The sequence below is a fragment of the Plasmopara halstedii genome, assembly GCF_900000015.1.
Source record: "Plasmopara halstedii genome assembly, contig: Scaffold_816, whole genome shotgun sequence".
Classification (NCBI taxonomy): Eukaryota; Oomycota; class Peronosporomycetes; order Peronosporales; family Peronosporaceae; genus Plasmopara; species Plasmopara halstedii.
In genome coordinates this window covers 369,706-382,767 of record NW_020187732.1, presented here as the reverse complement: position 1 = coordinate 382,767, position 13,062 = coordinate 369,706, and the positions used below count along the sequence as shown (strand labels likewise).

Genomic DNA, 13,062 nt, shown 5'->3' with positions numbered 1-13,062 from the left:
CCCCCCCCCCTGGTACCGGGGTATGTGTAATCCCGTTACAAATACGTCACGAATTGTGGTCCCTCATGATGAAGATTTGAAGTACCGTATCCTCTATGAGGCCCACGCCACCCCACTCAGTAATTATCTCGGTCGTGAACAGACCTACAACTCTGTAAATTTCCACTTCTGGTCGCCCAAGCTATACAAATGGACGACCACCTATGTGCGCATGTGTGAGACGTGCCAAAGGGGGAAACACTCTCCGAATGCGGCGGCGCCGCTGGTCAGTTTTCTATTACCCTCCGGGTGCTGGCAGTCCATGAGTATGGACTCTGTGTTTGGCCTGTCGAGGCCTCGGCGGGCAACACGGATGTCATGATCTTCGTCGACCTTTTGAGCGAGATGGCTCATCTTACGGCAGTAGCGGGCACCATTGACCAATGGTGTGGGTACAGCGACGCTGTTTGTAGATCGTGTCTTTCGACAACATCGGCTCCCGGAGTTAGTTGTCTCTGAAAGAGACCCACACTTGACTAGGAAGTTTTGGTCGACGTCTTCAGGGTGCTGGGCACCAAGTTGACTATGTCAACAGCGGTTCATCCGCAGACCGATGGTCAAACTGAACGCGCGAATTGCGTCGTCGAGGACGTCCTTCGCAGCGTCTACGCTGAGACTCCGAGGCGTATGCTGCCACATGTAGAGTTCGCTATGAACAATGCAGTGCATGCATCTGCACGCCGTTCTACGTTAGCCAACTTGTTCATCATCGCGTCCCGCTGACGCTGTCATCCCATGGCTCAGGGCTTGGTCGGGGGAATACCTGAGCGGCTAGCTGATGCCAGCCCCCTCGCTGATCCTAAAGAAGTCGATGACTTCCTGTCTACCAGGCTGAGTGTCTTATGACACGTTCGCAAAACAAATGTTGAAAACTTTGAGGTCGGAGACGGTTTCATTAAAGGCTAAAAAGCTTTCTACGCGTGCAGTTTCTGCTGTCGTTTAGGCGAAGCTCCGTCCACGGACCACCGGACCTTTTAAGATCGTGGCCAAACGAGACCTAGCGCATACGCCAAGTCCTTCGGGACGGATGCGTATACGCCCAGTGTTTTAAGTGGGCTTGCTTAAGCCGCTGGTCGTTGAAAAATTACGGAATTACACAAGCGCGTAGAGCTCAAATGTGGCGAGATCGACTACGGCAACGTATCGGGGTCCGGTGCAAGTGGACGCGGAAGCGATGGCGCCGGATCAGGCGCTCGACCACCCAGAAGCTGGACTAGCAACTGGTTTTGAGCACGGATTGCAACGATCTCCAACGACGCCAGGCGCTCCACCGTCGCACGAAATGACGCATTCGTCTGACCGACGGCTGAGAACTGCTCGGACAGAGCTTGACAGTCCTCAACGTGAGGCAGTCGGTGCAAAAAGTGCTCCAAGCTCTCGAGGTCTTCCGCACAGCAACATGCAAATTCAGCATGATGCTCAGCGGAGTCCCGATTACGACGGACTGTGTCCTCAAGAGCTCGAAGAGCATCGCGAGTCACCGGACGGTAATCGACCTAGTCGTCATCGTCTGCCACCGACTCTTCTCGACGAGAACGGTGGCGTCCACTAGTATGTTATGAAGTGGTGGTGGTACCCAGCCTCCAAGAACTTGCGGAAGTTTGAATGCCACTTTGACAAGACTGTCTAGACGTCGTGGACGCTCATGACCAGAGAAAAAATGACGCTCCGCGTCATCGTACGCCCCGCGCTTCTCGGCAATAGCCGGGGGGGGTTGAAGGGCAATGAGCTGAGCTCAAGCTATAACCCTGAGCTGCTGTAGACGCAGTCTCACCCATGTGAGAGACCAGAGCTCAGGAAAGCGTAATTAGTTAATCCATACGTTGCAGGGCAACAAGACGAAAATAGACGGCGTTGCGTCTTTAGTTTGGCAAAATCGAACTGAAGCTGGCGTTCCACGCGCACGTTTGTCCTCATGGCTCGCTGTAAGTTAGACATCGAGGATGGTTTTTGGTGCCGCTGCACCTATCGCTCAAAGAGCTCTTCGTCATCTGCAGCGGTTTCGCCAGGGGCGAGCCTCACAGGAATCGTCCGCATCGCGAAAACAGGGGCGTATCCTCTTTGAACGCGAAGTCGAGTGCGGTACATATCCATTGGGATCTTTGAGGTACCAAGGAGCGAGCTCGGATATCTTTTTGTTGGTCAAGCTCAGCTTGTGTAGTGGCTGAGGCCCGACCTCGTAGACGCCCAACTGATTGGTTGATCGCGTTCTTCGCTACAGTAGCGAGATCCGCCGAGTGGAAGCCGTAATCAACACGAGGGTCTAAAACCGGCCGTGGATGTGCACGCATATCTGCCTTGCGGGTGGTCTCCAGCTGCTACTCCTGTGCGTCGTCGAGGCGATTGGTAATGAAACCACATCCCTCAGAAGTCGAGAGGTCGGGAAACGGACACGGTGTCCGCAAGGTTCAAGCAGGGCTCATGTCGCACCGCTGGCGCACCTCACCCTCCTATTCTTCGCATCCTGGTAAATGAGTATACGAATTCTACTTCATCCGAATCCTCGAAGAGGAAGTCCGTCGCCCGTGACGTGCGCGGCCCGCGGCGCTCGGCTCGAGATGCGCTTCCCTTAAAGCCACCGACATGCTATCCGAAGTTGCACCGCGTGCAGGAGACAAAGAAGGGTTCGGAACCAGTGAGGCTAGGAGTCTTTCGTGTCCCTAGCACAAGTCTCAACGAGCAGAGAATGCGTGAAGAATGTCCTGGAGGGTAGAGGTGTCTTAGACACGCGAGCCTCGCACGAGGCGACAGTTAAATTTGAATTGTTGGTGTTAACAATTTTAGTGGGGGGGGGCTGTAACGTGGTTACACGTACCCTGGTATGGGGGATGAGTCACACAAGATGATGTGACCACACAATGCTGTGGCTACACCGAACAAGAAGCCAGTACGTGGCTGGACTCCCATATTTATACATTCTAATTAGGTTTTATTTCGTAATTACGTAAACCTATAAATTTAGATATGGGCGGCTTCACCGCAAATAAATACAGTTTGAATTATAAGCGAAAGAGTTTTTGCTTTGGTTTGAGGTTGTGGTTACTCTTGGAGTAAGCGAATTGAGATCCGCTACACTCGTACTGGTTCGAGTATAGAACAAAGGTCGGTGACCTTAGCTAAGCTTCCTTAAAATGAAAAAGCTACGGCAGCTCCGCTGCAAAGTGAATTTGGTGGAATAAATTAAAACCTTCAACATGTGCCCATCTTGTATCAGAGAGACTAATGGAAAGGAGTGAATTGTCTGTATGCAATCAGTAGAGTTCTGGGGCAAATGACGAATCCAAGTTAATCGTGCTGTAGAATAGCATAATTGGTTGCACTTTGTTCACTACCCCTGAGCTATTGATAGTTATAATCAACTACAGATGAGAGACAGTGATATTTTATTCACTGCAGTTAGTAATCCAAGTGGGTTCTCCATGAGTACTGCTTCCAGAGAGCTGTCAACGCTTTTGTGACATTTAGTCGTCGTGTGACGCAGCTACCACGTCCCACCGTTTCTGTACACAAGCTAGTGATACTATGTGTGTGACCATAGTACAGAGAATCGGATAGGAAAATCGCTAAAGTGCTTGCGAGCAGCACTCGACTGTTGCGCAATAAGGTGTTTGACAATATAGGTAAGTGTGGACTTAACGTCGACAAAAATCCCATTCTGGATTCTTCACCGGGATGGCAGGCCTGCTGGCAGATATCGCAACGACGATCGCCCCCTGCTGTAACTTTGCCAGGGCCTCTGCACAGAAAGGACTTATAGAAGTGACTTGACCTGACCAACTACTCACATATGTATAGTGCAGAATATGCCGACATCGTTCAGCCACGTCCAGTCTCCTTTAAAAACGTCATCAGGTATTGAGCTTGTTAAAAGAAGCGACCTTCAAGACCTCAAAAGCCTAACCTCGCGAGTGTTTTGATTTCAGATCTATTGGGAATAGATTGGCCATTTCACGTCGTATGTGATCTTCCGGAATATGTCATCGGCTGTCTTACTCCAAGCATATGCCGATCGCCATAAAGCGACATTGCTTATGTCTTGCCGACTGGCGGCAACGAAGGCCCTCCATATACATGATAAAGGGCTACTTGCTATAAATTATGCTCTACAAAATACTAGATAAGACACACTCATCCCATCTGGAAAGTCATCTCGGGGACGAAAAGACATACTTCTTAGCGAGCGTAATGTACTGGTGGACCAGTGAGTAAGTGCGTATTGTATTCATGAGGCAAATTGGTTAAATCCTCGTCTCATGTATCGGCGCCTTTCGCCTGCTCGCTCCGGTTACGTATTGGCAATCGCACGGGCTTTGATTTTGGTCATTAAAAGGCCTTATCCGGTCATACTGTGAAAACACAGCCAAGCTGTTCCCTAAAAAGCTTTCCGCCGATATGACTCGCCGGCAGGCATCGTTGGATCATGATTCCGACCGCTTAGTGACGTTTTGACGGAGGTGCTAGACACTAGAATGGGTATGCCCACCGCTAACCATTTGTAGAAAAATGGTCAGACGGAGCGCATTTATATCGACATGGGTGATAGTGTTTAAGCCTTCTGCAAAGAGATAGTGATGCTAAAGCGTGTTGCAACCTCTCATTGAGCTCGCGCTAAATGGTAATGTGTATTCCTCAGCACGCTTGTTACATCTAAATGGAATAATCTGGTAAATTTTGCGCTTCTTGGACACCGCCACGAAAATCCTTCGGTCTTTGATAGAGATGGATCAACAATACAATTGGCCTGCTGATATCAGCCTCTTTACACTTCAAAGCAAACACACAAAGTCAATCTCGATGATATGAGTGTCCAAAAGCAATGTGAGTAAATAGAATTAGTGATTTGATTTTATTATTAGGTGTATTAACAGTTTTTTATAATGCGCCAACTACACGACACATTGGCTGTGAGCCTGGACGTTAAATGGCAATATGCCGATGACAGATGCAGGCGAAACACACATAAATGCGTATCAGCGAGAAGGTTTTACCACACACTGTTGAGATATCCAACCACGCAAAGCCTACTAGGGAGTGGGAGCCTTGTTGTAAGTTCGACACTTGGTCGGTGGGCTTAACAGTTGTGTTATGAAGACAAGCGGGCTGTTAGTAGCAAAATTTGGAGGTGATATGTTGTCACCTTGACGTCTGCTACGAGATTCTCATGGCACATCCCTCACGGCGATCATGTATCTACTAGGCACAGGTGGTACTTCTAAGGGGTGATGACTGGCGGAGATAGACAGCGCTCGTTTCGCTTTTATTAATTTGATAGGCTTGTTTGTAACGTCTACGTCAATGTTCGGGAAGCAACATCAGGTCATGTGAGCTTATAATCATGGCGTGATCGAATTGTCATGAGTCATTGTGATTCTTGCTCTTGCAGACGCACAAGCTGATCTCCCTGATCCAGGCTATCTAATTTGTGACGAGTTGTAAGTCATTGTGGGTTACTCGGTGGAGTTTCGCAACAATTTTTGCCAAAGGGGGTGACCAGAAAGTGCGTAAATCATGCAGAGGAGGATTAAAGCGTTAGACGCCTTTACCTGTGCGAACGGTTTAGTCGGTGAGGTTGCAGATGTCGGATTTGGACCTGAAGAATTGCTACGATCGTTGTCATCGCACAATATTTTGGTCTTCTCGCCGTGAATAGCTTTAAGGTCGGCGGCCACAAGCGACAATTTTTTATGCACTTAGAAAATTGAGAATCTGCGTTCAATCATTTTAATCTTAATAAAAACAAAAACATACGGAGCACGGATGTCGTGGAGCAAATCAAACCTTTTCAAGCAGTGTTGAGACCAATTAGTACATAAATATCCGCTTCAGAGCATGCACACATAAATTTATCGTGTGAAACGCTTGGATCAATTGAACAAAGACGAACTGTATTTGCTCTGAGAGATTTCATTACTTGAATGTGTGCATTCCATGTTCATCACTTTCCCAGTCGCATTACCAACATTTGCCAATTCTCTACGATTTGGTCGAGGATAGTGCGCAATTCCTTTGATGCCAAACTCGAGTTTAGTTATTGAATCAGAAAATTATTACCTATTGTCATAATCGGATGAAGCAATGCATCAATTGGTATAGTGGTAACACTATACGAGGCAAAACCAATGCAATATTTGCGAAATGAACGACAAAATGTCATTTGAGAATTGTGTTCGTGTGGCAGCAAATTGAAGAGCGGACGGGAAAACACGAAAGAAAACGACTTGGATGGAAGAATCTGCAGTTGCTGAGAAAGCAACGGCTGCGGACGTACACAAATCGTGAACGTTACATGAAAGGTCTTTGTGACGGCGTCTCGCTTTCAGCTTCGAAAGTTTAGTAACCGAACTGCGCCAAGATGTGACACTCCGAACGTTGAGGTTATTGAGAGATTCAGATTAGATTTTATACAAAACATTTTTGTGTTTTTGTGAGTATTGACGATTATGAATCTCCGTAAGCACTTTATCATTGCGTTTAGTAATAACGTATACATTCGTATTGGATTAGATGAGATCAATCCTTTTTATGTAATTACTCTTGGAATTAAAGAGCAGACTAGGTAACCAGGTTCTCAGTTCCGCTCCTGATGAACTTATCGTACTACTTTTGTTCTGTGCAATCGATGATATTTATTGCAAATACACTTAAATAGCAAACCGTTTGATTATCATCTGAAATGTTTGCGTATTGAAGTACATTTTTAGTGACTCCATTTTCAATTCCGCGCGCAACAAAAGAACAACATGTCGGTTCGCCGCGAGGTCGTCTCGCTTTCGCAGTTGCTCCGCCGCAATGAAAAAGCGTATGATATTCGCAATGATCGACTAGTTTTTCTGGTTTTGAAGGAAAAAAAATATTGATGCAGGCATTCGAGCCGAGGAAACAGTCATATGACCTCTCTACCATTAGTATCTTCAAGACGAAAAGCAGAAGCTATGTTGTCTGCAGAGAAGAAGATAGCGGTAATGAGGAAGGCTTAACCAGCAGACATCACTCATAAAGATTGTATTGAACTCATGTAATCAGCCAGTAGCTTATTCGCAGCGCGTGCTGGATGCCAGCCGCGTAGTGACGCCACAGCCAGAGCTTGGAGTGAGCATTTATGGAAGCAATGACTTGACTGCGCTTTCTCACGAAGGTATAATGGAGCACAACTGGTCAATCGCACACTTTTTATCTCGCAATGAGCTCATACCGTCTGGCTTGACACAGTGTACGAGGCGGAGAGTGAGAAATCGTGTGCCATGACTTCCATGTCGCAGTCTTCCATCTCTCAAAGTCAGTCGCAAAACTTGCTTGGGCCAAGCCAGGATAATCAGGTGGCAGCAAGGGTTGTTATTGCTTAGTGTGAGAAGCTTACATGTCATAAGTTTGTGTTGTTGTAGATACATCGTCTTCAGCAGTTGCAGACACTTCAGGCACTCTCGACTCATCAGTCTCCTCCTCGCTGTGACAGCTCAGGAAAATTGCAGGAGATATCGTCGAATCTTACTCAGGCATTTGTTGCGCAAAATCACGGACAAAATAATCAGCAGAAAGAGATCCTGACACAATTTGTCAATCAAATAAAGAATATGATAATGGATTTCAAAGCAACAGGCCAAGAGCAGCAACTTATTGAATTAAAAAAAATTGAAACAAGTATAAGCAATATGGCCGAGTCAGTGACGGAGCTTCGTCAACAGGTCAGTTTTGTTGCGCAGCTTTTTTTAAAACAGACTAAACCATATCGATTTAGGGCTTTGGAGCTTGCGAAAAAAAACAAATGGCGACAACTGACGATATATCTGTGATCAAAGCTGCAATGCTTGCGTTGCAAGCAAAAGTTGAAATTGTTGAAGGTGGTGTGAGCTCGTGCTCGGGTCTTCTAAAGCAAATAATTGGAGCAGAATCACGAAAATATGAAGAATTTCTGCTGGCTGTATCAGATTCAGCTTGCATCTGCCGTTCTGATACTGATGTTGCTAGAAATTCTTCGGTCGTTGATACAGTTTCTTGGAAGAAAATACGAAGCTCGTCCCGCCAATTAATCGCTGATTCGACTCTTAAGCAATCTGCCCATACAAACACTCGAATCAATAAAAAGAGATATAGACCCTGGGACACCGAAATTTGTGAGAGGATGATGGATAATGGAAGCCTTGCAATCGCTTTTCAACACATTGAACAACTACGCGCTCAACGGCGAAAAATACGGCACGTTTGACAGCCGCAGCACCGATATTCATTCTGGATCAGCCAAGACACCCAGCGTCGGACAATGACAACACTAAAATCTCAATTTGATTTATTCTCATCGTTCCATATCAGTTTTATGTTGATCTACCGGTCCACTCAGTCTAGTAGCGTCTAGAAAACTGGTCGCGTCTATTGAACATAGATACACAATTGTTGAAGAAATCGAATAAGTCATACAGCTTTATCACAAAAATCACTCATACATACCGGGTAACCAGCACCATGCGTGGGGTCTTGAATGAGTTTGGCGTACTCTTCACGTAAGCTCTTGCAGGCTATCTTGTGATTCACGCCGTTTTCGCGGTAGCAAGCGGCCAACTCCTCGCGTACAGCCTTAACTGTTTCTTGCGCAAGCAGCACGCGCTTAGCGTATTCTAGCTCAGCGGCGCGAATGGCGATGATCTCGTCCTTGGAGCGAAGCTGCGTAGCGTACATTTTCTTCACTACTTTTTACTGTCAACTATAAAAAGGTATAGTACCTCAAAGACGAAAAGTACTATAATTAGGTACTATACCTGTTGCATAGTTCATCATAGTGATTACAATATGCCATATCAAATATCATACAAGAAAAATAAATTCTGTCTCACAAAAGTGCAAGTGAAATCCTCAAATGTTGAAAATTCTTGAGAAATTATATTCCTTTTTTCCAGTGTAATTGATGGATGAGTTTCTGGCTGATCTACGTGAGCTGGACGAGACGCAGGAGCGCGTTGAGGCTGTAAGTGATGGCATGCTACGCGTTCAGCGAACAGGAGATCCCATTAAAGCACGGATGATGGCAGAAAGCTGGATCCAAGCATTACGGGCTAGCGACTTTCAGTCGGAGCGCGTGGCATTTTTGTACGTGGCCAACCACGTTCTGCAGAAGACCCTATTTGGTGACCCAGAGAATGGCAAAACACCGCTATTTGTGAGTTTATTCAGTCAGTATTTAGAGGAGGCCGTGGCTCTTGTGTGCAACTCCCCCATGGACCGACAAAATGTCACACGACTTTTAGAATTATGGCACGAAAAGCAGGTTTTCACAAACACCCAGGTGCTGAAGATGTGGCGCTGTACGGGCGAAGATTTGCCGCATTTTTTGGAGAATGCAGCATCCATGAATGGCATTGCTGGGGACAAACAAGGTGAGATGAAGAACATTGATGCAAAAAGGGAGCTGCCCGACAGCCATGATGCAGTTGACGAGCTTCATGACGAGCTACCCATAAAGCTCAACTCGCACTCAGTGAATCCGGTGCTGGACGTGCTAAAGAAGATGGACCACCACAGAGCGGCAGTGAAATTTTTGGACCAAAAGATTAAAGAAAGACATCAAGTTCTGCTGAACGACACCATTGCGAGGTATCAGACTGCAGCGGATCTCGTCGAAGACAAATCGATAGCTTCGTCGCAGATAAGACAGCGTGCGGAGGATTGCTTGAGATTAGTGAAAGTGCGCAATGTACGTGAAAGTCGTAAATGCGATATAATGGGCGATGACTGAGTAATTGTTACCGCTAGAAATTCATGTCAGAATTGGGAGACCTAAAAGAGAAGCTTTCGGAAGCTGTTGTCGATATGATCGATTACGAGGTAAAACTGCGAAAGTATGTTCTGCTTGCAAGATTCTGTACGAAACTGAATGTGATGGTGCTGTAGGAAGAGGCTGCGACCAAGATTGAGCAAAAACTCGAGGTACGGCACAAGATGCCGTAATATAACTTGGCGTGTCGACACTTACATCTGCTATTTGTTTTGTGGAACGTAATAGCAATGTGATGAAATTGACTTGGGGCTTATGGATCTTGCAGATCACCAAAAAAAGTTTCCTGAAGAAGTAAGTTGGTGAGATTTTGAAAATTCAGCATTTTATCTGACGTTGTGTGACAGTGGCTGCGGGCACGATTCGTTAGTTTGGAGCGTAGGAAGCGGCGTGAGGAAATTCAGCGTCAAAAAGTTGAACAAATCGCTCGTTTGCATCAGGAAGCAATAGCAGAGAGCGCAATGCATGCTATGAGTCTGGAGGCTGATATGAATTCAAACTCTGCATCAGAGCTACAGTCGCTATCTGGGGACCTTCGAGATCGTCCAATGGAAAAGGATTCAAAGACCGACAACGAGAACGAGCTTGTCTGGAATCCGTACGTGCTTTTTTACGAAGCACAGACATTATCGGTGCATGAGCAGTTGTTAACTTTCATTGTGTACTACCACAGAATTCGTAAGGAACTAGTGCCGCTTCGAAGTCTCAATGTTGACTGGGAAGACTGGCGAGATCATTAAAACATCATATTTACTGGTTGAAAATTTTTCGCTATTATAGCTTACATTTTAATTATGGTTTGCCGCAAGGACCGGATATAGATGATTAGTCAATGGTATCGCTCAATGATGAAGCTATCTGATGGTTTGCTCTTGATATATCGATTCTGTTTAGCTGGTCGATTGAAGAGGCCGCGACTATTATCGTCTTTCATTATGCTCTTTTTCCTCAACTCTTATCGCGACTTTGTCTAACAAAGTAGATTTTTTCATCTGTTCTTGACATAAAATTTCTATCTGCTTATTAAAAGTCTTTATCGAGCGAGCGACGAGTCTTTGATTATCAGCTTTGTTTTGCAGTGTTCAAATATCACCCAGATCATAAATAGGGGAGGATATACATGTCGGAGAGCAAAATTTATGAAAGTTCTACTAGATTACAACAGTGCAGCAGAACTGTACGATAACTATGATACTGAAATAGGAAAGGTGAGTGCACCGACAAACTTGAGCGATGTAGCACCCTTCTGGATTGCGGCCTCTTGGGGCACTAAGCTGTTGTCCTTAAGCCAATTTTCGTTGTACAATTTGCTGCCATAGCGCACACCACCGTCAGCAAGAATTGTCACGATAGTGTGTCCCGGGCCAAGTTCCATAGCCATCTTCACTGCTCCGAGCACATTAAGTGCACTACTTGGACCAACAAAGATGCCATCATTGCGAAGCAAAAAGTAAGACATGTTCACGATCTCCTGGTTTGTAGCAATGATTCCCTTGTCAACGATCGACTCACGCAAATTTTGAGTCACTCGTGCCATTGCTGCTACACCCTCAGCGATCGTGACACCCTGCGCCATTGGCGCAATTTCTAGACCATTCTTAAATGAGCTTGTCAATCTACTATTATTGATAAATACCGCCATAGCTGCCGTCTCTTTTGGGTCAATAAGCCAGATCTTGACATTCGGCTTTTGTTCCTTCAAAAAACGCGATATGCCGGCAATAGTTCCTGATGTTCCCGCAGACGTCACGAATCCGTCAATCTCCCCATTTACCTGGTGCCATATCTCTGGCGCCGTTCCGTTATAATGCGCCTGCATATTGGCAGTATTATCAAACTGATTAGGAAAGTGTGCGTTCGGTGTAATTTCTGCTAGATGGCGAGCAACGTGAAAAAAATGATTTTTTTTGTCCGCCAAGGACGTTGTGGGTAAAACATGCACGTGAGCACCCATAGCCTTCATCATTTGTATTTTTTCCTGCGCTGTATTATCTGGCATAGTAAGCAGCGTCTTGTAGCCTCGTGATGCTCCGAGTAGCGCAAGTGACACACCCGTGCTGCCTCCAGTAGCTTCGATAATAGTTCCTCCGGGTTGGAGTAGACCGCGTTTTTCGGCGTCAAGAATCAACGACTTAGCCACTCGATCTTTGATACTACCGCTGGGGTTTGTGTATTCGGCCTTTGCTAGAATTTTGCATCCAGTGAGCTTGGACAATGTCGCGAGCTTTAACAGTGGTGTGCTACCAACAGATGCCAAAAGATCAACCGAGTTTGTCGCGAGATACGAACTTGATCTAGACACCATAGAATTCGAGCTCGGCAAACTCAAGGTAGTTGGCCTGTGACGCATTTTATCTATGATAGGTCTCTAATTTCGACAAAATGGTGACAACAAATGAGTCCTTCGGTAATCATCCGTAAAAATGGCACTTTATACTGAACAAAGAACTGCGATAACCAACGCACAAAATATGGGCTTGCAGGCCGCTTAAACTGAGAGCCTCCTCAGGCACACAGTACTTTACACTTGCTCAAATTCAAAGTTATATGAATAAGTGTTCCCGACTGGTTGAGGTTGCGATGTTAGGCCTTTCGTATCATGATTTCTTTTCTATTTTTCAAAACAGCAAACATAGCTGAAGTTTATGCTCCAAGAAGTTTGACAACGAAATGATATGTTATAGATCGTGCAATCACAACTTGAGACAAACCAAGGTATTGTCTCCGCGGTGACTTTGCACCGACAGGCATAATAAAAAATGAAGAGATTGGAGTGGCCGCAGCTCGATGTGCCGTCGCACAGGCTTACGTTTCGAGTGTTTTAAGCAACGAGTTCTAACACCTGGAGAAGAGAATCAGATCACTTACCGTCCGCAACGTGGGTGGTACTTGGCTAGTACACAAATTGTGCATATATATCAGAGTGCTGCATGGGTCGTGGTTTACCCAAACGGAATTCTCGTGGGTTTGGGTAATTTGCCAATACCCATGCGACCCACTCCCCATGCAAGCTCGAACGCTGGAACCCTTGTTGTAAATTATTTCATTCCTCCACCAACGAGACCGCAAACAGCTCGGACAACGAGAACAGGAACGCCAACTGCTCGTCACAAACAGCCCGCTCCTACGCTACGTCGACGCCAAGTTTCCCGTATCCAAACTGGCCAGGTCTATCGGCTCACAGCACCTGGGGCCGCTGTTGACAATGCTGATGAAAAAAACGACTTACCAGTGCTATCAGACCCAGCCCAGGATGAGAT

General features: G+C 46.1%; 5 protein-coding genes across 5 annotated transcripts; 3 read left to right on the top strand and 2 right to left on the bottom strand.

Annotated features, from left to right (window-relative positions):
- Positions 1–1,213: 1,213 nt before the first annotated feature.
- On the top strand, positions 1,214–1,591 carry PHALS_14032 (uncharacterized protein; the record flags this gene model as incomplete). Its single annotated transcript, XM_024729763.1, has 1 exon — positions 1,214–1,591. One exon carries the CDS (start codon positions 1,214–1,216, stop codon positions 1,589–1,591), a length of 378 nt encoding a protein of 125 aa, XP_024580108.1.
- A 5,188-nt stretch (positions 1,592–6,779) lies between these two features.
- PHALS_14031 (uncharacterized protein) lies at positions 6,780–8,066 on the top strand (the record flags this gene model as incomplete). Its single annotated transcript, XM_024729762.1, has 7 exons — positions 6,780–6,838; positions 6,902–6,998; positions 7,063–7,174; positions 7,249–7,355; positions 7,422–7,721; positions 7,775–7,957; positions 8,028–8,066. 7 exons carry the CDS (start codon positions 6,780–6,782, stop codon positions 8,064–8,066), a joined length of 897 nt encoding a protein of 298 aa, XP_024580107.1.
- Positions 8,067–8,385: 319 nt separating this feature from the next.
- PHALS_14030 (NADH-UBIQUINONE OXIDOREDUCTASE PDSW SUBUNIT) lies at positions 8,386–8,709 on the bottom strand (the record flags this gene model as incomplete). Its single annotated transcript, XM_024729761.1, has 2 exons — positions 8,386–8,403; positions 8,482–8,709. The coding sequence occupies 2 exons, from the start codon at positions 8,707–8,709 to the stop codon at positions 8,386–8,388; spliced, it is 246 nt and encodes an 81-aa protein (XP_024580106.1).
- A 226-nt stretch (positions 8,710–8,935) lies between these two features.
- PHALS_14029 (RNA polymerase II-binding domain) lies at positions 8,936–10,542 on the top strand (the record flags this gene model as incomplete). The annotated part of the gene is made up of 6 exons (XM_024729760.1): positions 8,936–9,721; positions 9,781–9,852; positions 9,919–9,954; positions 10,031–10,096; positions 10,150–10,400; positions 10,476–10,542. The coding sequence occupies 6 exons, from the start codon at positions 8,936–8,938 to the stop codon at positions 10,540–10,542; spliced, it is 1,278 nt and encodes a 425-aa protein (XP_024580105.1).
- Positions 10,543–10,988: 446 nt separating this feature from the next.
- On the bottom strand, positions 10,989–12,107 carry PHALS_14028 (hypothetical protein L915_13556; the record flags this gene model as incomplete). Its single annotated transcript, XM_024729759.1, has 1 exon — positions 10,989–12,107. One exon carries the CDS (start codon positions 12,105–12,107, stop codon positions 10,989–10,991), a length of 1,119 nt encoding a protein of 372 aa, XP_024580104.1.
- Between the last annotated feature and the right edge of the window lie 955 nt (positions 12,108–13,062).